General features: G+C 46.9%; 1 protein-coding gene across 1 annotated transcript; it reads left to right on the top strand.

The window, feature by feature from the left end:
• The first annotated feature begins 6,834 nt into the window (after nt 1-6,834).
• Nucleotides 6,835-24,648, top strand: LOC141986019 (5-hydroxytryptamine receptor 7-like). The gene is made up of 3 exons (XM_074950184.1): nt 6,835-6,982; nt 8,028-8,599; nt 22,824-24,648. Exons 2-3 carry the CDS (start codon nt 8,091-8,093, stop codon nt 23,593-23,595), a joined length of 1,281 nt encoding a protein of 426 aa, XP_074806285.1. The 5' UTR covers nt 6,835-6,982; nt 8,028-8,090; the 3' UTR covers nt 23,596-24,648.
• The last annotated feature ends 374 nt before the right edge of the window (nt 24,649-25,022 follow it).

Below are 25,022 nucleotides of genomic sequence, written 5' to 3'. Positions count from 1 at the left end.
TGGAGAGATGGTTGTTCAGTGGCCCCCTGGGCAGCTGGTTCTATTATTTAGCTGCTCTTTTATAGTCGCACAGACAAATCCCACTCTCCGTTATGCCTGGTCTTTGCTTGGAGTTGCCTGGGTATAACTGAGCGAGCGTGGTCCGTAAAATATTTCCTCCCGTTTAACCTGAATTTTCCCAGCTGCATCTGAAGCCCGTTTCATCTGTGTTTTGTGAGCGTCTTGCTGAATGACAATAACGGCTCCCTGTGTCACAGCTGGAAGGCTCCACGTATTCCCCCTCCATCTTGCTCCAAACTGCACCTGCTCAATTCTTCCTAACCTCCCGTGGCAGCTTGTATTTTCCGGACCCGTGATAATTTTTGTGTCTCGCCTCGGGAGCCTCTCCAATTTGTCAGGCCTCTATCTAGCAAGCTGCCCGCAGCGGAGCTCCGCATTCTAATGGCATCCTGGCGAGGCTGCCTAGAGTGGAATAACCCCCTCGCTTGTTTTACACATAATACAACCCAGTGTAGCATTTGCCTTTTTTGTGCAGGGGCATTGCCCGCTTAATGCAACATCCTTTCTGTGGGCCATATCTCCAGCATTGTTTTCTTTTTCCATTGTCTCCAGTTACACTGACTCCCCTCCCCCCCGCCCCAGGCCATCCAAAGGGCAGCCGTCAACATTATCTTCCTGACCTGTCCATCTGACCATGTCCCACCCCTCTCTGGATCCCTCCACTTGCTTGAGCACCGCTTCCAGCTAAAAATTCTCAGCCTTCTCCACTCAGCCACTGCCAACAGCTCAGAACAGGTCTCTTATCAGGTTGCCTCACCCCCCCGAGTCCTCCACTCCATCCCTGACGCCGATCTTGATGCTCAGTTTTGTTTCTTTCCTCCATTCTCATGATTCGAATGATGGTGGGGCCAGCTGAGGTCAGGGCTCCATGGCACCAGAAGCTGTACTAACACGTAGTCAAAGACAGCATCGCTCTGCATTTTTTCCAGGCTTCCCTTTATGCCCCTCTCGTCCCAGGCCACCACCCTTCTCCATTCAACTCCCTGCTAGTCATTTAATAGTTTTCTTAGGAGACATATGTTGAATGCATGTTTTGTCCTTGTCTCCTTAGACTGTGAGCCCTCGAGGGCAGTGACGGTTGTCCTGTGTGTGGACAGTGTCTAGCAGATTGTGGGCACTGCTGGAATTGAAATAATAATTAATAGCACCATGTTAAAAAAAAAACCCACTTCTTTCGCAGTGTTCACAAGCAGCAGCATTAAAAAAAAAAAAATAGAAACCCCACCCCAGGCCTTCCCACTTGAGCCTGTCTTCTCCTTCTTAGGTCTTTCTAAGGAGGCCATTACCAAGGTATCTGAGCACCTCACAATATTTGATGACTTTATCTTCATCCGCTGTGAGAGTTGTACAGATGGGAAACTGAGGCACAGAGCAACACAGTGATTTGTACAAGGTCACAAAGAAAGACCCTGGTGGAACAGAGATGAACTGAGGTCTCCCAGGCCCTAGACTAGTGCCCTAACCACTAGTCCATCCTTCCTTTGTCTAACTCTTAGGGCTTGTCTGCATGGGGCATTATTCCTGATTGACTCCATATATGGATGCTGTAATTTCAGAATAAGAGCGTCTTATTCTGAACTAGCTTAATCCACAGTGGTGTAACCTAATTCAGAATAAGGCACTCTTGATCTGGGAATAAGAGCGTCCACATGTGGCGTTAATCAGGAATAGTTAATCAGCTTTAAATTCACACCCTACCTTATTCTGGATTCATGCTGAAGTGTAGACAAGCCCTTAGATAGTAGCCCCTTTGGAGCAGGGGCCATCTTTATTTTGTGCATTCAGCACGCAGTCTACGCTAAACAAATCTATAATAAGCTTCACTGGAAGGGAAGGGAATAGAGAGATTAAAAAAACCTCGTGTGGTATCACGGGCCAGTCTCTGTGGCCTAGTTCAGCAAGTGCTTCGGTTCGTCCCAGTTCAGTGCTAAGTGCTTCAGTTCAGCAAAGCAAGTAAGCGTATATTTAACCTGAAGTCCCATTAAAGTCATTATGACTTAAGCACAAGCATAAATGCTTTGTTGACTCAAAATTAGATACCTGCCATTATTGTTTGCAATAGTTGTAGCCGTGCTAGTCCCAGGATATTAGAGAGACAAAACTGTTTCTCTCACCATCAGGAGTTGATCCAATAAAAGCTATTACCTCGCCCACCTTGTCTTGCTGAATCAAGACCCGTAAAACCAAAGGTGGTACCCTGGTCATCAGGGTAAATTATATCTTCCAGCTGTAGCTTCACTAGGATAAGGTGTTCGTAATATCCCAGGGAACTTCCCCCTGCAGATCGGGGTACAGCTAAAACAGAGACTCCCTCCTACAGATGCTATCTTTGAGCACAGTATAAATAGAAAGAGAGAGTTTATATGCTGACCCTGGTGCATGCTGGGATAGATCTTTAAGCATTTGGCTAGTGCAGAGTGAATGCTGCTCGCATCTGCACTGCACGAATATAGCTCAGAGGCGCATCAAGTCTCAGTGCTCTGATTTAAAGAGTGCCCGCTAGCCTTCTTCCCTTTCTGTCCTAAACTCCCTGGGTGGTTTTGCCATGTGCTGTTTTTCACACACACACCCCCTCACCCCGGACATGGCTCCACTTCAGCAGCGAACGAAGGGATCTTGGTGCATGTCTGGTCAAGTACCACTTTTTGATCATACTTTTACAGCGCACATGAGGCCTGGTCTACAGGTGGTGTGCACCTAAAACATAGCTTGAGCTAGCTACATTGCTCAGGAGAGAAAAAGTGACACCCCTGAGAGATGGAGTTGAGCCCCGGTATAAACACCGGTAGGTCAATGGAACAATTCTTCCGTTAACCAAGCTACCGCCGCTCTGGGGGATGGATTTACTACAGTGACAAAAAACCTTTCTGTTGCTGTAGCAAATCACTGCAAACAGTCTACACTGAACAAATCTACAATGGCACAGCTGCAGTCCTGCCACTGTAATGTTGGTAGCATAGATATGCCCTGCCTTTCACCCAGTTTGGTCCATTGTTTGTACATCTGTTTGTTGTGTTGGCAAAGTGCTGTGGGATTCTTTATGGTGCAGAAGTGCCCTTTCTGCACCCCTGGACTGGGCAAGAATCCTACTGCAGTGAATGGGCATGTTGTCTGAGTATGGACTGCAGGGCTGGGCCCACGGCGTTTTAAGAGGGAGCTTGACAAGTTTCTGAATGATAACGATGGGGTTGCCTGTGATCGCTGGGGTCTGGGCTTCTGATGACCTTGCCTGTCTGATGTTCCTAAATGTAAGATCAGGCTCATTTCCTGGGAAAATGCAGCAGATCCCCAGATAATCCCATCATTAGCTCACTTTGGTAGCAATCAGCTACAGCAACAGCTCATCGGTGCTGTCTTCAAGCAGAAACAGAGTTAAGTTACAACTGCATTTCTCGTGAACTGATGTCTTCCCGTGGTTAAGTACGGTAGCAATCGCAGACTCCGTCAAAATGCATGTGAAACGTCTGACAACAAGGGAAGGTGGGTAAATCCGATCTTTATTCACTCGACTGATTCATTTGTTCTACTTGTTGAGATTTAAAGGACACCCATTAATGAGCACCTACCCCAGGCTCTAGATGCCCTTCCCACCTGTTCTCATTACTGGACCAAACCAACAGCACCTTCCCCCACCTCGTCGGACAAGCACACTGGCAGTCAAACCATTAAAAACCTCCAAATTCCTATAGGTAACCCCATCCCCAACTCCTCAGCCCTACTGTGCAAACACAAGGACTATGCAGCACACCATGAAGGTCAGTACGGTTGGGCTATTTCTGCCCAGTGTGCAAAATGAATTGCAGAGTGGAGTGGCTCTCGCAGCCAAAATCCTGCCACCATCTCTCCTCTGTGCCAGGGGAGCTCCAGCTCAGGTATCTCCGCTGTGGTAGTGGGGCAGGGGCAGAAGGGCATCTTTCAAGTAGGAAGGTCCCAGGCTATTTTAGGACAGTAGGACAATATACAGAACAATAGCAACACCTTAAACTCCACCTGGAGGCCAACAAGGCTCCAGATGGGCTTAGGGTCTGTCCACATGGGTCTAATTGCAGGAGCAGGGCCTAAATTAAGACCAGATGTAATGACTCGGTGTAACAGACTTGGAAGGCATGGGAGAGGGAGGCCAAGTGGATAGACTCAAGAGAACTGGGTTCTACCCTGGCTCTTTTGCTGCCCGGCTGGGTGATCTGGGGCAAGTCACTTCACTGCCTTGTGCCTCAGTTTCCCTATCTGTAAAATGGAGATAATGATACTGATGACCTTTGTGAGGCACTTTGAGATTAACTGATGAAAAGTGCTGTATAAGAGCTAGGTATTATTATGAGGGTAACAGTGATAGGAACAACTGGCTACTTAGACTCTGCACAATTAGCAGGTTTCAAGTCAGAAGAATTATTTTGTAACTGAGAAATATTCAAGCGCTCAGTAAGCCCTACTGCCCACCAGCCTTGGCAGTGGGGGCCAGTGGCCGGAGCAGTGGTCTGGAATTCGGGAGAGCTGTATTCAGTTCCCACCTCTGCCACTCACTAGCTGGGTGACATTGGGCAAGTTACTTCTCTTCTCTGGGCCTCTGATTCCCCTCACAGAGGTCGGCTGCCTTGGCTATTTAAATTGTAAGCTGTTGGGGGCAGGGAGCATGTCTTACTGGGCGTATGTACAGCGCCCAGCACAAGGGGGCCTGTAGGCACTACTATAATTATCATTAAGGTGCCGATTTTAGAATCATTAACGAAATGTGGATGGGTCCTTGAGAAGTCATCACGTCCAGCCCCCTGTGCTGTGGCAGGACCAAGTAAACCTAGACCATCCCTGACAGGTATTCGTCCAGCCTGTTCTTAAACACTTCCCATGATCGAGATCCCATAGCCTCCTTTGGAAACCTGTTCCAGAACTTAACTACCCTTACAGTTTGAACATTTTTCCTAATATCCAGCCTAAATCTCCCTTGTGGCGGATGGAGCCCATTATTTCTTGTCCTACCTTCAGTGGACAGGGAGAAGGATGGATCCTCGCCCTCTTTATAACAGTCCCCACTGTATCTGAAGACTGTTATCAGGTCCCTCCTCGGTCTTTTCGCAAGGGCCAGTTTTTTTTTAACCTTTCCTCAGAGGTCAGGTCTTCTAAACCTTTTATCATTTTTCTTGCTCTCCTCGGGCCTCTCTCCAGTTTATCCACATCTTTCCTAAAGTGCGGCACTCAGAGCTGTGGCCTCACCAGTGCCAATTACCTCCTGTGTCTTCCATACAATATTCCTGTTAATAAACCACAGATTATTAGCCTTTTTCACAGCTGCATCACGTTGTTGAGTCTCATTCAATCCGTGGTCCACTGGAACCTCCAGATCTTTAGCAGTACTACCACCTACCCAATTATTCCCCGTTCTAGGGTGTGCATTCGATTTTTCCTTCCTAAAGGATTTTGGTGCAGAAGTCACATTTTCATGGTAAGCGTGAATTTTAATAAAGTTTGTGATCCCTGCAGCGGGAGCTCCCGTGGGCCTGGAGTCCTGCTCCAAGCATTGCAACCTACCACCTCGGTCGCAACGCCGCTCAGGCCTGGCATGTCCGCCCCTCCATAGGTGGGGGCTTCCCCCCCCCACTCCTCTGCCGTGAAGTTGACTAACAATTTGCGTGACAAAATCACAGCCTTAACTATGACATAACACACAGAGCCAAATAGTGAAACATACCTAGAAAAGGACAAACGGATTTTAAGCTGAACCAGCAGCGAGCCGCTGTGTCAATCAGAGCTGCGTGAAATTATTTTCATTTACGTATATTGGCCTCTGCTTGATCTGCAGTCACTTCCAAGTAGTGATGCTCTCCCACAGAACAGCTAATACAGCTGCACTGTTCAGGAGTGTACTCTTTTCGTGGAGCTGTGTTGGCTTGTTGTTTTTTTTTTTTAAAAACAAACAAAAAAAACCCCAAACCCTTCTGTGTCTTCCTTTGCTGGCCCAGGGATTATCCAGCAGGATAATGCTCTGATCCTCTGGCCTTGCTTCTGATGAGATGTCTGTGAGTGGCTTCACTTAACAGACACACTGTGCTCCCCGGGGGGCAGTTTTTATTAAGAGCTTTTCCTTTAATAGCCAAAGAAGCTGCTATTCCTTATTTCCATTGCTTGTGTTCCCTTGCTCCTCTTCACAACCCCCCCTCCCCGCACCCTGCAGGCTTAGAGGCCAAGGAGGGGCTAAAAAGCACCCTTAGATACCATCATCCTCATGGGATGATTGTGTCTCTCCCTAGCCTCGGCTAAACTCCCAGCAAACCCAGCTGACCAGGGACCCGCCTGTGTAAACCTTCTCCTGCTGCCCCCTGGCTTCAGACCCGCATTGCCCCTGCTCATCCAGGCCCTCCAGGCGTCTCTTGCCGAGGAGTTTCAAAGCAAGGCACTTTTCTTGGCTTTTTAGTGGTCCTTTCAGGAGGGCTGAGGGGGAAAGGGAGGAGAGCCTCGGATCCCCGGGAAGGCACCGGCAAGAAGGGGGATTTTTTTTTTTGCAAGATTCCCCCTCCCTGGGAAACGTCTTCCCCTGCTGGGGTGTCCAAGAGGAGGCTGGGAGGGAAGGGGGGGGTGGGTGTGTGAGGGGGGAGGAGTCGAGGCACCACCCCAGCCCGGGGGGAAGCGGGGGGAGAATGTGCCGGGGCGTGAAATTGACACGTACCCTCGGCTCACCGGCCGCAGCTGGGGCTGGCTCTGGGGCGCGCGTGGCCCCGGCAGCAGCTGGGAGGCTGCAGGAGGGTTTCTCCGGGGGGCTGGAGAGCACGGGGAGGGGCTCGCAGGGGAGGCGGGGCTGCGCTCCGGGGTCCCTCTCGTCCTGCCCGTGGAGGGAGGCTGGGACCCGCCTCAGCAAGGAGCCGGGGGGGACCTGGCTGTGGCTGGAAGATGTCCCTGGCAGGAGGGCGCAGAGTCTTCCTTTGCAAAGGTAAATCGCGGGGGGGGCTCTGCTGGGCGCGGTTCCTCTGCTCCCGCTCAGCTGCGGGGACGGTGGGAGGGAGCCGGGGGTCAGGCAGGGCGTGGGTGGGTTGCAAGCATCAGCTGGGGCTGGCACTGCGAGGGGGCAGGAGTTCTTCCCCCTGAACCCGGGACCGATCTCACGGCCTGCTCGGCGAAAGCCAAGCCCCCGCCGCCCCCAGCCCAGGGTTAGCCAGGGCCAGGGTGGTGTTTAACCTGCCCGGGTGGTGGTTACTCTGTGTGAGACCGAGGGCAAGTCAGTAAGTGAGCAGAAAGAAAAGGAGGACTTGTGGCACCTTAGAGACTAACCAATTTATCTGAGACGCTGCAACTGATGCAAAGTGCTGCGTGGTTGCATAAAGCGCCTAGGACTTTGTGTATGTGTGTGTGTGTAGCACATGGGATTTAAACTCTGTGTGTGTGCGTGCATAGTACTTTTAATATATTTGTGTATATGGTTACAGGAGATATTCTCATTCTCTCTCACACACACACACACACACACACACCCCCAAGCCACACCTTGTGTATTGGTTGCAGTGTCTTTTCGAAATCCATTCGAATGCCATCAACTGACCTATGGAATAAGAGGTTGACAGTTATGCAGCCTTTGCATAGTAAATGGTAAGGTTTCTATTTGTTGTTAATTTAGCATTAACAACGAGGAGTCCTTGTGGCACCTTAGAGATGAACGAATTTATTTGGCCATAAGCTTTCGTGGGCTAAAACCCACTTCATCAGCTGCATGGAGTGGAAAATACAGTAGGAAGAGAGATATACAGAGTACATGAAAAGATGGGGGTTGCCTTTAACAATGTAACAATTTAGCATTGTTCACTCACCCTCTGGCAGACTAGCTGGAGGATAACCTTTTCCACAGCTGGGGGGGGGGGTGACTTGGGCTCCCCAGTCCCATTGCAAGTCATTAATCAATACGAGCCAACGTGACAGATTTAAAGGCAAAGGAGCGACTGAAAAACAACAAATCACGTGGAATAAAATGCTGTGTTTTGTAGGTGTCGCCCGGGAGAGCTGTGGGAGAAAATTTGGGTCACTCCTCCTTGCCATGAGCCGAAAGAATGATGCTGAGGGTCATCCCCAATCAGTTTCTAGAGCAGCGTCCTCTCTTTGTGGAGAACACAGAGCACGAGTATCCCACGCCGAAGTCACTCCCAGATCCATCCATGACTGAGGGACCCTCTGCTCCAGTTGAGCCAGAACTGCTGTCCTCCAACCTAACCAACTCTACAGACTGTGGAGAGGAGATCCTCCTCTATGGGGACACTGAGAAAATCGTGATTGGGACAGTGCTCTCCATCATCACCTTAATGACCATCGCGGGCAACGCCTTGGTCATCATCTCTGTGTGCATTGTCAAGAAGCTCCGGCAGCCCTCGAACTACCTGGTGATCTCCTTGGCAGCGGCCGACCTCTCTGTCGCCTTTGCGGTCATGCCCTTCGTGATCATTACGGATCTGGTGGGAGGGGAGTGGCTGTTTGGGAAGGTGTTTTGCAATGTGTTCATCGCCATGGATGTTATGTGCTGCACCGCTTCCATCATGACCTTGTGTGTCATCAGCGTGGACAGGTAAGGATGCCCTGGCACCCCTATATGTAGTGCGTAGCCAGTAGTACATAGCTGAAGGGTGTTCTGCAAGGGCTGGGAATCTGTGACAAGGTGGGTAAATGCTGCCATCTCCATCCTACAGCTGGGGAAACTGAGGCACGGAGAGGCTAAGTCACTTGCTCCAGAGAAGTCAGTGGAGGAAAGGACCCAGGTCTCCTACTACCAGCCTCCTCCTGGAAGCTCCCTAAAAGTGGAGGAGCCACTGGTACCCCAGCTATGGCCCCACCTCCCGTACTGCTCCTTCTCCCCGAGTCTCTGCCCCCGTGCTGCCCCTTCCCTGGGGCCCCGCCCCCACGCCACCTCTTCCCCCCACGACCCCGCCCCTGATCGCTCCTCCCTGCCCCCACGCCCGTCGCTCGCCCTTATGGCAGGTAAAAAGTGGGAGGGTATAACCCTCCCACTTTTAAAAGTGATGGGGCCATGCCCCATTCTGGCACCCCTGCCTCCTCCTCTCTCCAATGCACAAGAGTCACTTAACCTCTGTGCCCTAGTCCAACCAGGTGTAGAACAGTGTTAAAAAGCAGAAAGTTAATTGAAAATCTAGATGCTGCATTTGAGCTGAGCAAATAAGCAACAACTATGTTCTAAAGGCCTTTTTGAATATTAGCTGGCCACTCATGCTAATTTACCTTTGCACCTGACTAACCAGTTTTGCTCAGCATTTCTAACACAGCAAACTGCCCTGATATTAAAAATAAAATGACTAGAAAACCACTTTTATAAATTGAAGACTTCATTAGTCCCAGCTTTAGTGTGTAAGTGTTGGGGGTTTTTTGTGTGAGAAAGCCAATTAATTAAAGGAAGCACATTAAAATACAGAAGCCCATATTGAAGAAGAAAAAAATCCTTATCAGGTATGTGAAAAAATAAAATGCAATAGTGGAATAAATGAATTTCTGCTTTTCAGGGATTATCGGCAAGTACGGCTTTAAAACAGAGATCGATAAAATGAAACAGAATTGCCTTTAAAACACACCCACACTCTCTCTCTCTCTTTCATTAAATAAAGTGGACAGATTGGAATTTGAAAAATGTGGGTGGGGGGGGTTTAAGCCACTGTTGCAAGGAGCAATAGAGCTCAAGATGTGAAAGTGAAAAAGAACAGACCTCTTACTAAAATTAACTGCAATTGATTGCACCCATTAATTATGACCATCTGGGCCAAACTCACTGCTGGCGTAAGCAGGCACAAATCCAGAGCAAGCAATGAGTGTGTGGAATTTGGCCTGCCCTCTTTCATCACTGATATATGAGCAGACATGGGATTTCAGGGAAATGCGTATTAATCTGGCCAGAAAGCATTTAAACCCAGAAAATGCAATGGGGCCAAATCCTGAGAGGGGTTGAGCTCCTACAACAGTCATTGAAGTCAATGAGGAAGCAGTTGCTCGGAATCTGGGCGATGGTGATTATAAAGCAGATTGTGAGTTGCATCTGAGCGCTCAGCACAGCTCGGGTGTAGAGGGAGAAAGGTGCTAGTTCTATCCGCAATGTAAAATAGAGCAACCTCAGGGCTACTCTAAATTACATTGGTTGCCAGTGGCCCTGAGGGGCCATTCTGGCAATTAGGTTCTCTTATGTACCAGCAATCCCCTAGTTATTGTCCCTTTCTCCTAACTACTTCCTGCATAGGTGGGGGGGGGGGGAAGAGTGGGAGGTCGGTATATAAGTTGCTGCAGCAGCTCTGCATCGCCTACGCAACTGGGAACAAGCTTTACCTATGCCATGAATGACGCAAAGCTGTCGTAACGCAGGGCAGCATCAGGGCCTGTGATCCATCCATTGAGAAACTCTTGATGCCAAAATCAATTGGTGTAAACAACTAACCCACCCGTTTCTCTCCACTCCTGCTCCTCGCCTCACCCCCCTCCCAAATACATCCTCTCTTTCATACTCTGCGAAAGTCAACAGCTGAGTCTTCTGGTATGGACTGAAATGAATCATTCATTTAGCCTTGATTGCTCTTTCCCGTCTGTGAGCTAGGGAGCTGTGTTTAGAGCAAGAGAGTAGAAGACAAGAAATAGCAGGATGCGGATTTGGAGGCTGAGATACTGGGTGATGTTATACAATGATTTGACCTGGGTGCTTTCAGTCAATTCAGCTGGGTGACCTGAGTAAAGAGCTGTGACAATCACATGCTGCAGTTGAGCTAAGCTTTCTTGCCTCTCTCTCCTGAATGCTTAATCAGACCTACTGTACCTTGTAGCCAACCCATCTGGACTATTAAATTGCAGTCTGTTCACGATTATACTCCCCACTCCGTCACTGCTAATTTGTAAATCCCTTTGGATTTGGGAAATATGGAGTGAAGTGCAGGGGGGGCTAACTAACTGGGAAGCAATTCAAGGGGAAAAAAGCTCACCAGGCGTTTAAATTATAACTGGAATGAGCTGCTCACCAGAGAATTGTACTCCTGCGAACAAGCCTTCTGTAGGTGTGTATAACAACAGGTGTGGGTCTCACTGTCCATGTGTCAGTGGGGTTTGTAATGAGGTCTATTTCATTGTATCCATGAAACACAATTTTAATACATGTATGAACACACTAACAGCCACCTGTGGGCATGTCAAATGCTCCTTCTCTCCTCTGACTGCTCCTATAACTGTTTGATAGCTCTGTCAGGTTCATTCATACCCCTCCCCTGCGTGCAGGAATTGGGTGGGAGAGGGAAGATGTTGGTAACTTGTCCAAGCTTGGCTGACGTGAGTCTCCAAAACACAACGCTGCTCATCTCAGAGAGTGCAGCTGTTCACAAGATGATTGTGCGTCTCCCTGGGCTCCACCTTGGTGGAGTGGCTTGAATGTGCTTATGGGCTCTGCTTGGTTCCTTTGGCTTGGCTCCTTCTAGAAGGGGGTGGGGGGAATACATGGTGTGTGGAGGATACGTGGTGGGTGTTTCCCAAATGCCACCCACTGGTGACACCACAGGGAGACGTCACTTACTGTATCTGGCTCAGAGAAGTGTGACCTGCCCCATCCTTCTCTGTGAGGGGTTAACTGGGAAGCGGAGTGATGGCAGTGTTAACTATGGGTTTCAGAGTAGCAGCCGTGTTAGTCTGTATTCGCAAAAAGAAAAGGAGTACTTGTGGCACCTTAGAGACTAACCAATTTATTTGAGCATAAGCTTTCGTGAGCTACAGCTCACTTCATCGGATGCATACTGTGAAAAGTGTAGAAGATCTTTTTATATACACACAAAGCATGAAAAAATACCTCCACCCACCCCACTCTCCTGCTGGTAATAACATCACTTTAGATAAGCTATTTAGATCTTCTGCACTTTCCACAGTATGCATCCGATGAAGTGAGCTGTAGCTCATGAAAGCTTATGCTCAAATAAATTGGTTAGTCTCTAAGGTGCCACAAGTACTCCTTTTCTTTTTAGTGTTAACTATTTCATCCCTCATGTAAGAAAGGAGTGGGAGGGTCAGAGACCTGCACTGTTCTTACGTCATTGGGCTTCCAAGTTAACCTCTTATGAATAGGGCAGTTCACACCTCCCCAATCTATTACTCCAGGCTCTCTGCAGACTCAGGTAGAACTTTTTGCATCACTTAGCCTTTCAAATGAGAACCAAGTGTTTCTTTTCAACCATAACAGCTAGAGACTTCCTTTTTGCTTTAGATGACAGCTGAGATTCTGAAGAATAAGTTAGCAACTTTGGGGAGGTGCTGGTGTACTGTATCACTGAGTACCGCTGGCTCTGACTTCTGTCTTTGAGTGCCTTTAGTTTACAATAACTGTGCCAGGTGCTAAATCACATACCATTGAAGGCTTATATCCTAGTGGCTTGGTTTCCAGGCACTGCTCAATTAGGCTACTCTAGCTCCTGGGGAAATGGTCAGCAATTCCTTTGGCAGCCTCCTTCGTCTGTAGGTTGTCTTCTCTTTACAGACTATTTCATTAGCAATGAAGAGCAGGTGCCTTCAGTGGATCACATTCCACTGGGACCCATCTGATTTCTCTCTTGTGTTCTGGCTTCTCCTGGAGCTCTCTTGTTCACTAACTAGGTCTATGCTGCTTTTCATGATGGGGCCCTGCTCCTCCAAAGAGGTGGCTGCATTTAACTGGTACATATAAGCTAACAAAAATGTGTAAAGGACTTTCAGATCCTTCAGGATGGAAGGTGCTATAAAAATATAGAGTGGTATTACTGATTACTAATGCGTACCTTTAAAAAAAAATCTTCTTTGGTGCAGCTGATGGAAATTTCTGTCCTGAATTTTTTTTTAATGGAATATGGTTTTTTCATCAAAACAGACTTTTCCACAGGAAATGTCTATTTCCATGAAATTTTGGGAGTGGGTGAGGTCATCACAAATCCCAATAACCTGCAAATGTTTTGGTTGCCAAAAAAAACACAAAAGAGTTTTGGCTTTTGTGGATCTGAGACAACAACTTGGAAAAAAAAATTTTTTTTTTTTTTTTACAAAAGTATTTTTGTTGTGTTTTGTTTTTCAAAAATGTTCATGGTGGGGAGAAAAAACAAACCTATTTCCCAGCCTTTCGTGGTCTCCGGCGATTCCCGTTGAACTCAGACTCAGTTATACTGGAGCCAGGCATCAGTCTCTTGTGAAAAGAAAACCCCTGAGAGCACTGACATCTGAAACAGCTGCTTCCCGGGATTCCCTCTGACTTCTCCCCCAGCGATCACTCCTCTCAGAGTTCAGTGTATGCCTTTCTCCAGGTGGGCCTCTGTAGTTATTAAATAAATTCAGAACATCTGGAGCCAACTGAGTGGCAATCTGTCTATTTCCCAGTAATGGCTCAGAACCGCCTTGCTAATTTCAACATGTATCTGCATCCCCCCAGAAATAGCAGCCTAATAATGTTAGTAATTAAGAGAGGATTTTTTTGTGGTCGTGATTCCCAGGACAGTACCTATGACTTTTAGGCTATTTTTACTTAAAATGTCATGGGCTTTCGCACCCCAGACAGCCCTGTGCTAAGCAAGCCTTCTCCCTGGGAGGCAGGGGGGGTCTTGTGGTGAAAGACCTAGCCTGGGGTTCAATTCACTGCCCTGTATGACCTGGGGCAAGTCACTTTAATCACAAAGGACTTGTCTACGCTAGTTACTGGATCAGCGGGCAGCAATCGATCCGGGGGGGTCGATTTATCGTGTCTAGTATGGATGCGATAAATCGACTGCTGAGCGCTCTCCCGTCGACTCCGGTACTCCACCAGAACAAGGAGTGCAAGAGGAGTTGACGGGAGAGTGTCAGCTGTTGACTTACCGCAGTGAAGACTCCGTGGTAAGTAGATCTAAGTACGACAACTTCAGCGACACTATTCACGTAGCTGAAGTTGCAGATCTTAGATCGACCCCGTGCGGTAGTGTAGACAAGCCCTCAGTGCCTCAGTTTCCCCATCTATACAAGAATTAGCATCACTTCCCTACCTATCGGAGTGCTGGGAGGATGAAACATTAATGTCTATGAGGTGCCCAGATATAATATGGTAATAGAGGCCATATAAGTACCTGCAAAAATGAAACTTTAGAAATTTGTTTCTCTGTATGTTCAGTCTCCGGGGGGATGACCTGGTCTTTTAAATAGCTTTAAATCCTTAGTTAAATATTAAGTGGCTGTAATATAAAGGATACTTAACCTTAACTCTGACCCAAACATTTACAAATAGTTTCCACATATACATCACTAATACATGTATATCGCAGACTAGACAGACTATGGAATCAGTGATGCATATGTTGAAAGAATTCCAAAGTATGTTTTGTAGGGCAAAATCTAGTCTGTTTCTGAAATAGACAAGGTGGATTTTTACAAAATAAGACCCTTAATGGAGGTCTGATTTCAACTTTAGCTCCGGAGTTTGAGACCCAGCGCCCTCACAGCATGCACTAGTAATAAATACAAAGGGCTTTTACTTTAAATACTCAACGGCTTTTCCTTTGGTAGCCTGTGTTGCCTGCATCACGTTACTACTTAAGCCTTTGGAATGATATCGACTTTTATTAAAGGAAAGAAATAGAGGGGGGGAATTGCCCCTTTTATTGGCCAGCAACAATATGAGCCAGACATGTTGGGACACTAAGGACCGAGTGTGAAATTCCCTCCTGTGCAGAGACGCAGCCAAGGCATGTGTGATGAGTGCTATCCACCACTATGCACCACTTGAAATGGTGCCTAGGCCTTGTTCTGACCCTCATTTCAAAATGTTGAAATCCCCTGCAAGGCTTACAGGCTCATGGTATATATGTAACGGCATCGATGACGATCTTGAATATGTCTGGGTTTTCCTCAGCATACATCCATTACGTGTATATTATAGGCTGCATGGGTAGTAACACCGTTAGGCCTTGTCCACCCTTGTGGTGGCGCGGAGGGTACGTGTAGCTACACACGGCAGGGAAAGGCTCTGGCACTGGGACACTACGTGGCTAAAAATACCAGTGCAGAGGTGCTGCTTGGGCTTGTAGAGAGGTGGGTAGGGAATGTACGTTCAGGCATGTCTATGTTCTGCTCGCCTAAGCAGTGCCTCGCTGCCTACAGTGCTGTTTAGCCCCATGCGAGCTGGACATCCACGGCTCGTACTCTGCACACTGCCGTAAGTGGAGACCTACCTAAAGTTAAGGTAACCTGGGGCTCAAGGGATAGAAGAAGGGGAAACTAAGGCACAGCAGGGAAGTGGTTTGCTCAAGGTCACCCAGCAGGCTAATGGCAGAGCTGGGATTAGAACCCTGGTCTTTTGACTCCCAGTTCAGCATACTAGCCACTAGACCAGTGGTTCTCAAACTTTTTTTTTTTCCCGCGGACCACCTGAAAATTGCTGAGGGTCTCGGCGGACCACTTAATGATCTTTCCAAATGTTGTTTGTGCCATTAACTCACTATTGTAAAGCGCTTTGGATGAAAGCGCTATATAGAAAAAACCTTAATAATTATTAACTTTTTTTGTTCTACAAATAAAAGCGCACAACTCATATTTTCATATCAGTAGTTTTACCTTTCGAATGCGATGGATGTGTCCTCTCCGTCCCTCCACGGCAGCCCCCAAGCTGGGGCTGGGAAGGAGGGGGGTCTCTCCCCGGCAGCCTCAGCCCTGGCGCTGGGGAAAGTCACCTCTTTCTCTGGCCGCCGCAGCCCTGCACATCCCAAATTCCCCCCACCCCCTCTTCTCATCCCCCTGCCCCCTCCCACCAACCCCCTATTCCCCCCCCAAGCCCACCACCTCACCTTACATGTGCGTCTTCTCCAGGGTCCAGGCACCTAATTAGTGGCTCCACTAATTAGGTGGGTGACCCTTCATTGTCTCATGCGCGGCCGCCCAGGTGCGCACCTTCAAGGGAACTATCCGCGGACCACCTGAATGGAGTGGTCCGTGGACCACAGTTTGAGAACCTCTGCACTAGACCACACTGCTCTAGTATCATTGGGATTTCAGATGTCGACACTAAATAAACAGTCAAAAAAGTGGTCACATGATCTGCTCTGTATAAGTGTATACCCCGCAACTAGCCCAAACAGCCAGTGGGCCACTGCACCAGGCAACCGTGTTGCTTATTAACTGACAAATGTAATCAGACAACAAAGCGGCACGGCTGCTTTTAGACTGCACCTTCTCTGAGGTAATGGGTGTGGAGAACCCAGCAAAATATCTCTGCTACTTGTAAAAACTGACCGATTTTTATTATATTTTCCCCATTTTACAAATAAAGGGCAGTAAATAAAGCCCTTGGTGTTCAAGTATCCATTTTCTCTGGTGGAGACAGCACGAGGCAGGTTGCTGCATCTGATCTAGAAGCTACTTCTAGTAACTCGCAAACGAAATACAACTACTGCCTGTCTTTTAGCGTTTTTGCCAGAAGCTGGGAATGGGTGACAGGGGGATGGATCACTTGATGATTACCTGTTCTCTTCATTCCCTCTGGGGCACCTGGCACTGGCCACTGTCGGAAGACAGGATACTGAGCTAGATGGACCTTTGGTCTGACCCAGTGTGGCCGTTCTTATGTGCTTATGGTTACAGCTGTCTTCACACTGGTTAATGTGTAACTTCCACTTTTTAGGGGGTTTTAAATGAATCCGAAATGTGTCTGCTTCTAAAGAAACTCAATGAGTTTCATAAGGTTTAAGAAGCTATTGGCTTAGATTTTCAGAAGCGACTAGTGATTTGGGTGCCTGAGTTGAGATTTCAGAGCTGGATGCATAGCACCCCTGTAAAGCATCTTAAATTGGGCACCCCAAAAATGCTAGTTGCTACTGGAAAATCTTGGCTGTTGATAATCAACAGCTGGGCATGACCGTTCTTGAGGATGACCACGTGCATTAGATCTCTGAGTGCATCAGGCCTGCCAGAGTGCTGAGCCACGCCCTTCATCCTGGTGTTAGGAGGCACTGGTGTTGCAATTGTGCTGTCTCTTAGATGACAACTAGTGGCAGATTCTGTGCTCTGATCCACTCCCTTGGCATGACTCAGACAGTGATAGGGTGTGGACGCCACCTCATGTGCCCTTCTGGACATACTCGTGGCATGGATGAGTCCGCAGCAGGCACTGAGTCAACTCCTGTGCCACCCTCCCCTAGCGCCTTGTTCCAGCAGAATGTAAGGGGCAGCTGGAGAAAGGGGCGTGGATGAACCGCAATGCACTCCAGTCATCCCCAGCTGGCTTATTGTCCTTAGGCGACTGCACTCAGATGCACAAGTTAGAGCAGCCCCAGGCCACAAATCAGGAAGCTGTAATCAGCCCCTCCACTCTGTTGCACCCAATGGAAGCTGGCTGTAGCAGATAATATGTCCCCAGTATACTTTTCCCTCAAGCGGAGGTGTGTTCATATCCTAAACATAGCTGGGCCCATAGTTCATCTAGGCTGGAGAGCTCTTTGCGGTGTTTGGAACCATAGTGCCTAGAAGAGCATCATCATCAATAAGAATCAGTGGCAGGTCTTTGTTTTATTTTATTTATAGGCATTTAAGTGAGAGAGAGAAAAACAGGACGGGCAACAAAGGCTTCTGTTTTGCCTGAAGATGCTGATTATTGCACCCCATTGTTATGCAGATTGCTATCGACCTGATGAATGCAGTCTAAACAGTAACTCGGAAAAGGCAATCATCTCAGGAGAAGCCTGCTGCTTAGACAATACCTGAGAGACAGGTGTCGGTGGATTCATAGACCCAAAGGCCAGAAAGGACCATTGTGATTGTCTGGTCAGACCTGTATAACACAAGCCATAGATCTTACCCAGAATACTTCCCAGAGCAGAGATATTAGAAAAACACTCTATCTTGATTTAAAAATTGTCAGTGATGGATAATCCACCACAAGTGTGATAAATTATTCCAGTGGTTAATTACTCTCGCTGTTAAAAATTTACACCTTATTTCCGGTCTGAACATGTCTAGCTTCAACTGCCAGCCGTTGGATCATGTTATGCCTTTCTCTGCTAGATTTAAGAGATCTTTATTAAATATTTGTTCCCCACATAGGTGTTTATAGACTGTAATCAAGTCACTCCTTAACCTTCTCTTTGTTAAGCTATATAGGTTGAGCTCCTTGAGTCTATGACCATAAGGCAGGTCTTCTAAACCTTTAATCGTTCTTGTGGCTCTTCTCTGAACCCTCTCCAATGCATCAACATCCTTTTTGAATTGTGGGCAGTACAATTAGATAGAGTATTCTAGGAGCTGTCACCAAATACAGAGGCAAAAGAACCTCTCTACTCCTATTTGAGATTCCCCTGTTTATGCACTCAAGGATTTCATTCACCTTTCTGACCACAGCTTATGTTCAGCTGATTACCCACCATGACCTTCCAAATCTTTTTCAAAGTCACTGTTTCCAAGGATAGAGTCCCTCGTCCTGTAAGTATGGCCTATATTTTTGTTCCTAGATGTATACGTTTACATTTAGCCATATTAAAACACTTATTGATCGCTCTGCATTAGAGATTTGTCCTCTTCATTATTTACCAATCTCCAATTTTTGTGCCGTCTATAAACTTTATCAGTGATTATTTAGTTTTCTTACAGGTCACTTATCAAAATGTTAAATAGCATAGAGGCAAGAACCGATCCCTGTGGGACCCTACTAGAAATATACCTACTTGATGGTTCCCCATTTAAAATTACATCTTGAGATCTATCAGTTAGCCAGTTTTTAATCCATTTAATATGTGCCATATTAATTTTATATTTTTTCTAATTTTTTAATCAAAATGTCATGTGGTATCAAGTCATATGCTTTAAATACATAACATCAACACTATTACCTTTATCTACCCAATTTTGTAATCTCATCAGAAAAAGATATGTTAGTTTGACAGGAGCTATTGTCTATAAACTCATGTTTATTGGCCTTAATTAAATTACTCTCCTTTAATTCTTTATTAATCAAGTCCAGTAACAGCTGCTCCATTATCTTGCCTAGGATCAATGTCAGACTGACAGGCCTTTAATTACTGGAGTCACCCCATTTAACCTTTTAAAATATTGGCACAACATTAGCTAGCTTTCTTCCAGTCTTCTGCAACTTTCCCACTGTTCCAAGACTTAATTAAAATCAACGTTAATGAGCCAGCAAGCTCCTCAGCCAGCTCTTTTAGAACTCCTGGATGTAAGTTATCCAGTCCTGCTTGTTTGAAAATGTCTAGCTTTAGTAACTTCTATTTAACATCTTCCTGAGATACTAGTGAAATGGAAAGAGTGTTCTCATCATCATATGATGACACTACATCATCTTTCTTCCCCTCCCTCCTGGACCTGGCTCTGTTCCTTCCCTTCAGGGAAGGGTCACGGGGGAAGTCTTTGAGTATGGCTCACCCACTCTCCAGCCAAGACGGCTCTTTGTCTGAGGGAGTTATGGGCTGTGGTGCCATCAGCATGCTAATAGCACTCAGCTCTGCATCTCTCTTCAGTCAGAGACAAAGAGCTCTGCTTTCCCAGAACCTCGCCGGGGCTGTGTCTACACTTAAACTGCAGCAGGCCTGCAGCTGCACTGCTATAGCGAATCCATATAGCCACTCACTACCATGAGGTGTTCTCCCATCGCTGTAGTTAGTTCACCTCCGTGAGAGGTGGTAGCTGTCTACACTGAGGGTTAACTGCATCGTTCAGGGGTGTGAAAAATCCACACCCCTAAGTGATGTAGCTGGGTCAACCTAACTTTTTAGAGTAGACCTGGCCTGGGAGAGGGGAATGGAGGGTCGCAAACAGGCTGAAGCTCAGCACAGACTAGGTGGAGGTGATGCCAGTGGTTACAATGATACTTCTGTTGACGGGTCGTGCTCACCGGTTCTCAGTAAGTCTCTTGCTAGATCTTCCAGATTCTCAGGTAGTGGTGGGTGTCTGCATTTTGCTAGGTGGTTGTGACTACTGCTGGCTGAAAAAATAATTCCATTCTCAAGAAAAAATTCCAAAGAAATGAACACTTTCATTTTGGGTTGAAAATGTTCTTTGTGGACTTTTGGGTTTATTTAAAAGGTTTTCTTCGGGGAGGGTTTCTTTTTTCCCCATGTTCTATCACTCCTTCCCCTCCCCCCCCCTTTTTTTATTTCTGTGCTGCATTGGAAAAGGAAGAAATGTGAAACCCCACACACTTTATGAACAACAAAAATTGTTTCAAATGTTGCAGTCAAAACCCCCTAAAATTTCACCCAAAGTGAAAATTCTTTGCAGACATTTTCCTTTCGGTGGGAAAAAACATTTTTCATTGAAAAATCTTTTCAGTGAAATTGTTTTGTCCTGCTCTAGTGATGACTTTTCCCCTCGGGCGGAGAGTTTGCCATGATAGATGGCACTCCTTTTGTTAATTTAGTGTATCAAAGAGGAGGTGACCTCATCTCGGTCTACGAATATGTACACGGCGAAGAGACGTCTGACAGCAGATAGATCTTTAATCGAACAGAAAAAGGCCATAATAAGAGGCAGTGGCTGGAAGCTGAAGTTAGATAAATACAGACTAGAAATAAGATTCACATTTTTAACGTGATGGGTAATTATCCGCTGGGACAACATACCTAGGGATGTGGTAGGTTCTCCATCACTTGACATCTTTAAGTCAAAACTGGATGTCTTTCTAAAAAATCTGCTATAGCTCCAACAGAAGTTACGGGCTTGATGCAGAAATTATTCGGTGAGGCCAGCAGCCTGTGTTATGCAAGAGGGTCAGACTAGATAATAATTATGGTCCCTTCAGCCCTTAAAACCTATGAATTCATCAATTACCCAGGCCATTGGGAGCTCCCAGTTGGAACTTCTAGAATATGACTCACATGGGGATACCACTTGGAAGCTCCCTGTCGCCTAGAACATAGTTGCCTGATTAGCCAGCAAGCATTGGCTTGCTTGATGCATATAGCACCAGTTCTCTGCAGGGTGCTCTTGCTTCAATTGTGTTTCTGGGCACAATTTAAGATGTTGACATAGATCCATAGAATCTCTGCATGTTTTGGTTCCTTAGAGAATGCAGGCTAAGTTGAGAGGTGAATGGTTAGGTGGTAGATGTTTCAAATAAGTATGTGGGGGGCAGGAGCCAAAAGAAGGTGTAAAATAAAGGGCTTGTCTACACTACTGGCCAGATCAATGGGCAGCAATTGATCCAGCGGGGGTTGTTTTATCGTGTCTAGTATAGACACGATAAATCGACAGCTGATCGCTCTAGCGCCGACTCCGGTACTCCACCTCAATGAGAAGCGCAAGGGGAATCCCATTGACACACCACAGTAAGTAGATCTAAGTATGTCAACTTCAGCTACGTTATTCACGTAGCTGAAGTTGCGTAACTTAGATTGATCCCCCCCACATAGTGTAGACCAGCCCAAAGGTAGGAAAGGCTATTTAAACCTGCACTTTCTTTCACCATCCTGACAGGTTTCAGAGTAACAGCCGTGTTAGTCTGTATTCGCAAAAAGAAAAGGAGGACTTGTGGCACCTTAGAGACTAACCAATTTATTTGAGCATAAGCTTTCGTGAGCTACAGCTCACTTCATCAGATGCAACATCCTATTAGTAGCATGTTCTGGCCCACCTCTTTCTTCCAGTCCCTTGGCATGTAAATTTCACCTGCTTAGACTCTGTTACATTCACTTGCCAGATGTGGGCCTGCCACGCCCCACCTCTGCACTGTGTTGAAAGTTGAGGACAGCTGGGGTGCTTTTGCCAATAGTCTGTAGGTTTGAACTTTGCGGGCCTGGAGGGATCTTAGCTCTGGAGATCTCTTCCACTGTGGGTTAGGCAAAGCCTGAGTGCTGAATTCTGCTCTCCGTGACACATGGGTGCAATGCCGTTGACTTCGCTTGGGATTATTCCTGATTTACACTGGTGTAATGGAGAGCAGAATTTGGCTCTGAGTCCGATGAATTTCTAGTCATTTTTGACTTGGGTTTTTGCCTGCTGGGGTGATGAGATGGTCTGAATTGCTGTGACTAGAGCTGGTTGAAAATTTTCCATGAAAAAATGTTCAGTGGAAAATTGGGTTTTTGATTACATGAAATTTTTCACAAAGTAAGTCCTGATTTCCAGCTGAGTGAGAAATCGGATTCACTTTGTCAATGGGATTCCTATGGTACATCATGGTGGCTCTGTAAGAGGGAATACTGTGGTGAATGATAGCAAGTGTAGTCCACCTAGGGAGCCTGGCCTATAGAGGAGAGGTGAACGCATGAGGCACCCAAACTACAACTCCCATGAGATATTGCACTGGCATTTCTGAACGGACATTTTGGATTTGGGCTGAAATATTTTGATTTTTTTTCACCACAAAGCTGGAGTTTTGCATGGAAAATCTCAACAAACATGAAATAATTTTCCTTTTGGGGCAAAATATACCATGGGGAGCAAAAAAACATTTTCCAACCAATTCTCGTTATGACTGAGGTGACACTTACCAATAGCATTTCTGCCCAACGGATAAGGCATTGGCTTCCTAAGCCAGAGATTGTGGGTTCAAGTCTCACCTGGGGTGAAAAACCACCTTCTTGGGGGGGAGGGATAGCTCAGTGGTTTGAGCATTGGCCTGCTATACCCAGGGTTGTGAGTTCAATCCTTGAGGGGGCCATTTAGGGATTTGGGGCAAAAACTAGGGATTGGTCCTGCTTTGAGCAGGGGGTTGGACTAGATGACCTCCTGAGGTCCCTTCCATCCCTGATATTCTAGGATTCTATACGTTTGACAACCTTCACCTTCTTGTGAACCGAAAAGCAAACCTGACCAGCTTTGAAACTGTTTTGCAGGTACTTGGGGATCACACGGCCGCTGACATACCCTGTGAGACAAAACGGGAAACTAATGGCCAAGATGGTGTTCATAGTTTGGCTTCTTTCTGCCTCCATAACTCTTCCTCCGCTGTTTGGCTGGGCCAAGAACGTCAACGTTGAAAGGGTCTGCCTCATCAGCCAGGACTTTGGATACACCGTCTACTCCACTGGGGTAGCCTTCTATATTCCCATGACAGTCATGCTTGTCATGTACAGCCGGATCTACAAAGCCGCCAAGGTCAGTGCAGAGAAACACCGGTTCATGAACTTCCCCAGACACCAGGAGAAGGAGGGGGTGTACTGCATGGATGTCAGCGTCCGAGGCCATCACAGCTCCAAGCGCAGCAAGGCGGTGGAGGAGTGCGCCACCTTGTCCAAACTGCTCCGGCAAGATCGAAAGAACATTTCCATCTTCAAAAGGGAGCAGAAAGCAGCGAGAACCCTCGGCATTATCGTGGGGGCCTTTACCTTTTGCTGGTTTCCCTTCTTCCTGATGTCCACGGCCCGGCCTTTCATTTGTGGTATCCAGTGCAGCTGCATGCCCCTGCGGCTGGAGAGGACCCTGCTGTGGCTGGGTTACACCAACTCCCTGATCAACCCCTTGATCTATGCTTTCTTCAACCGCGATCTAAGGACTACTTTTTGGAACCTTCTGCGGTGCAGGTACAGGAACATCAACAGGAGGCTGTCTGCAGCCAGCATGCATGAGGCCTTGAAAGTCACAGAGAGACATGAGGGCATCTTGTAAATCTCCAGGAAGGTCACGTTCCTTAGCCTACTGCAAGCGCTGAGTGCCTAATTAAAGAACTCCTGCTCGTCCATCTAGCCTGTTGCAGGGTTCCCTTTTCGATTGCCTGTCCGGCTTGGCAAATATGTGCATTGTTCCTCTGCCAGAGTTAACCATCGCCAAAATTGCACAAGTGCTTGTCACCCAAGAGGTGTTCAAGGTTGAGTAGCTGAGGGCCACACCTACAGCAGAAGAAATCATAGCCCTTCCTTTTTCCTCTTTGATAGGAGGATGCAGCCCATGGAGACAGCAGTTCACGCCAATGTGTGGTGCATGAGAAGGCAAGTCAGGATCTCCTGGGTTCTCTTCCAAGCTCTGCCACTGACTGACAGTGTGACCTTGGGCCAGTCATTTATAGCTCCGTGCCTCCGTTTCCCAATCTGTAAAAACAGGAATACCACTCACCTTTGCAAAAGGCTTTGAGATCTGTGGAGGGGGAAAGCACTATGTGCTATTCTTGGATAATCTCATCGGCTGCATTTCCGTAGCAAACAGGAGAGCAGCGTTATAGATGTCAATGGAACACATTGTAAGCCCTACACTTTGCATCCCTGCTTATAAACTGTTGCAACTGATTTGGTTCCATTGTGCACTCTCAAGCCAGTTCTAAGTTTGCATGGCAGGGAACGATGCCAATGACCCTCTTTCCGCAAGCCCTTGTGTTACAGTACCTGAAAGTGGCATGCTTAAAAATAACAGTGCAAAACCTTGTTTAACAGCCTATTTATAGCAGAGAAGTGAGGAGCAAGTAAAGACTGCTGTATTTACTGGGATATATTATATAGTTCATTCACAGCCTAGTGATGTGCTTTCCTAATTTTGTGGCTAATTGATTAATCAAGGCAGTACATAAAAGCACGCTTTGGTTGACAAGAGACAAAAATGTATTATTTCACTGACTGCTTTACAGTGATGCATCATAATGTACAGAAAACGTGAAAAATACCATACTGAACAAGGTGTCATTCTTTTACAAAGTTTCTTTATTCCTATCTAGATTTTTTTTTTTTTTTTACATATTCAGACTTTTGGTGCATTTTTTCCACCCTTTGACATAGCTCTGTTTGGCCCTGATCCCAAACCTACTGAAGTCAATAGAAGGAACATCCACTGATTTCTGTGGGCTTTGGATCAGGTGCCCTTGTGAATTTAAAACTTAAGGCACTGGCCTCCTAAGCCAGGGATTGTGGGTTCGTGTCCCATCTGGGATGAAAAACTTCTAGGGGGGGGGGGGGTGGGATAGCTCAGTGGTTTGAGCATTGGCCTGCTAAACCCAGGGTTGTGAGTTTAATCCTTGAGGGGGCCATTTAGGGATCTGGGGCAAAAATTGGGGATTGGTCCTGCTTTGACTCAATGGCCTCCTGAGGTCCCTTCCAACCTGGATATTC

The sequence above is a fragment of the Natator depressus genome, chromosome 4, assembly GCF_965152275.1.
Source record: "Natator depressus isolate rNatDep1 chromosome 4, rNatDep2.hap1, whole genome shotgun sequence".
NCBI classification, from domain to species: Eukaryota; Metazoa; Chordata; order Testudines; family Cheloniidae; genus Natator; species Natator depressus.
Note: the sequence above shows the minus strand (reverse complement) of the source record. Positions and strands in the feature narration are given on the sequence as shown.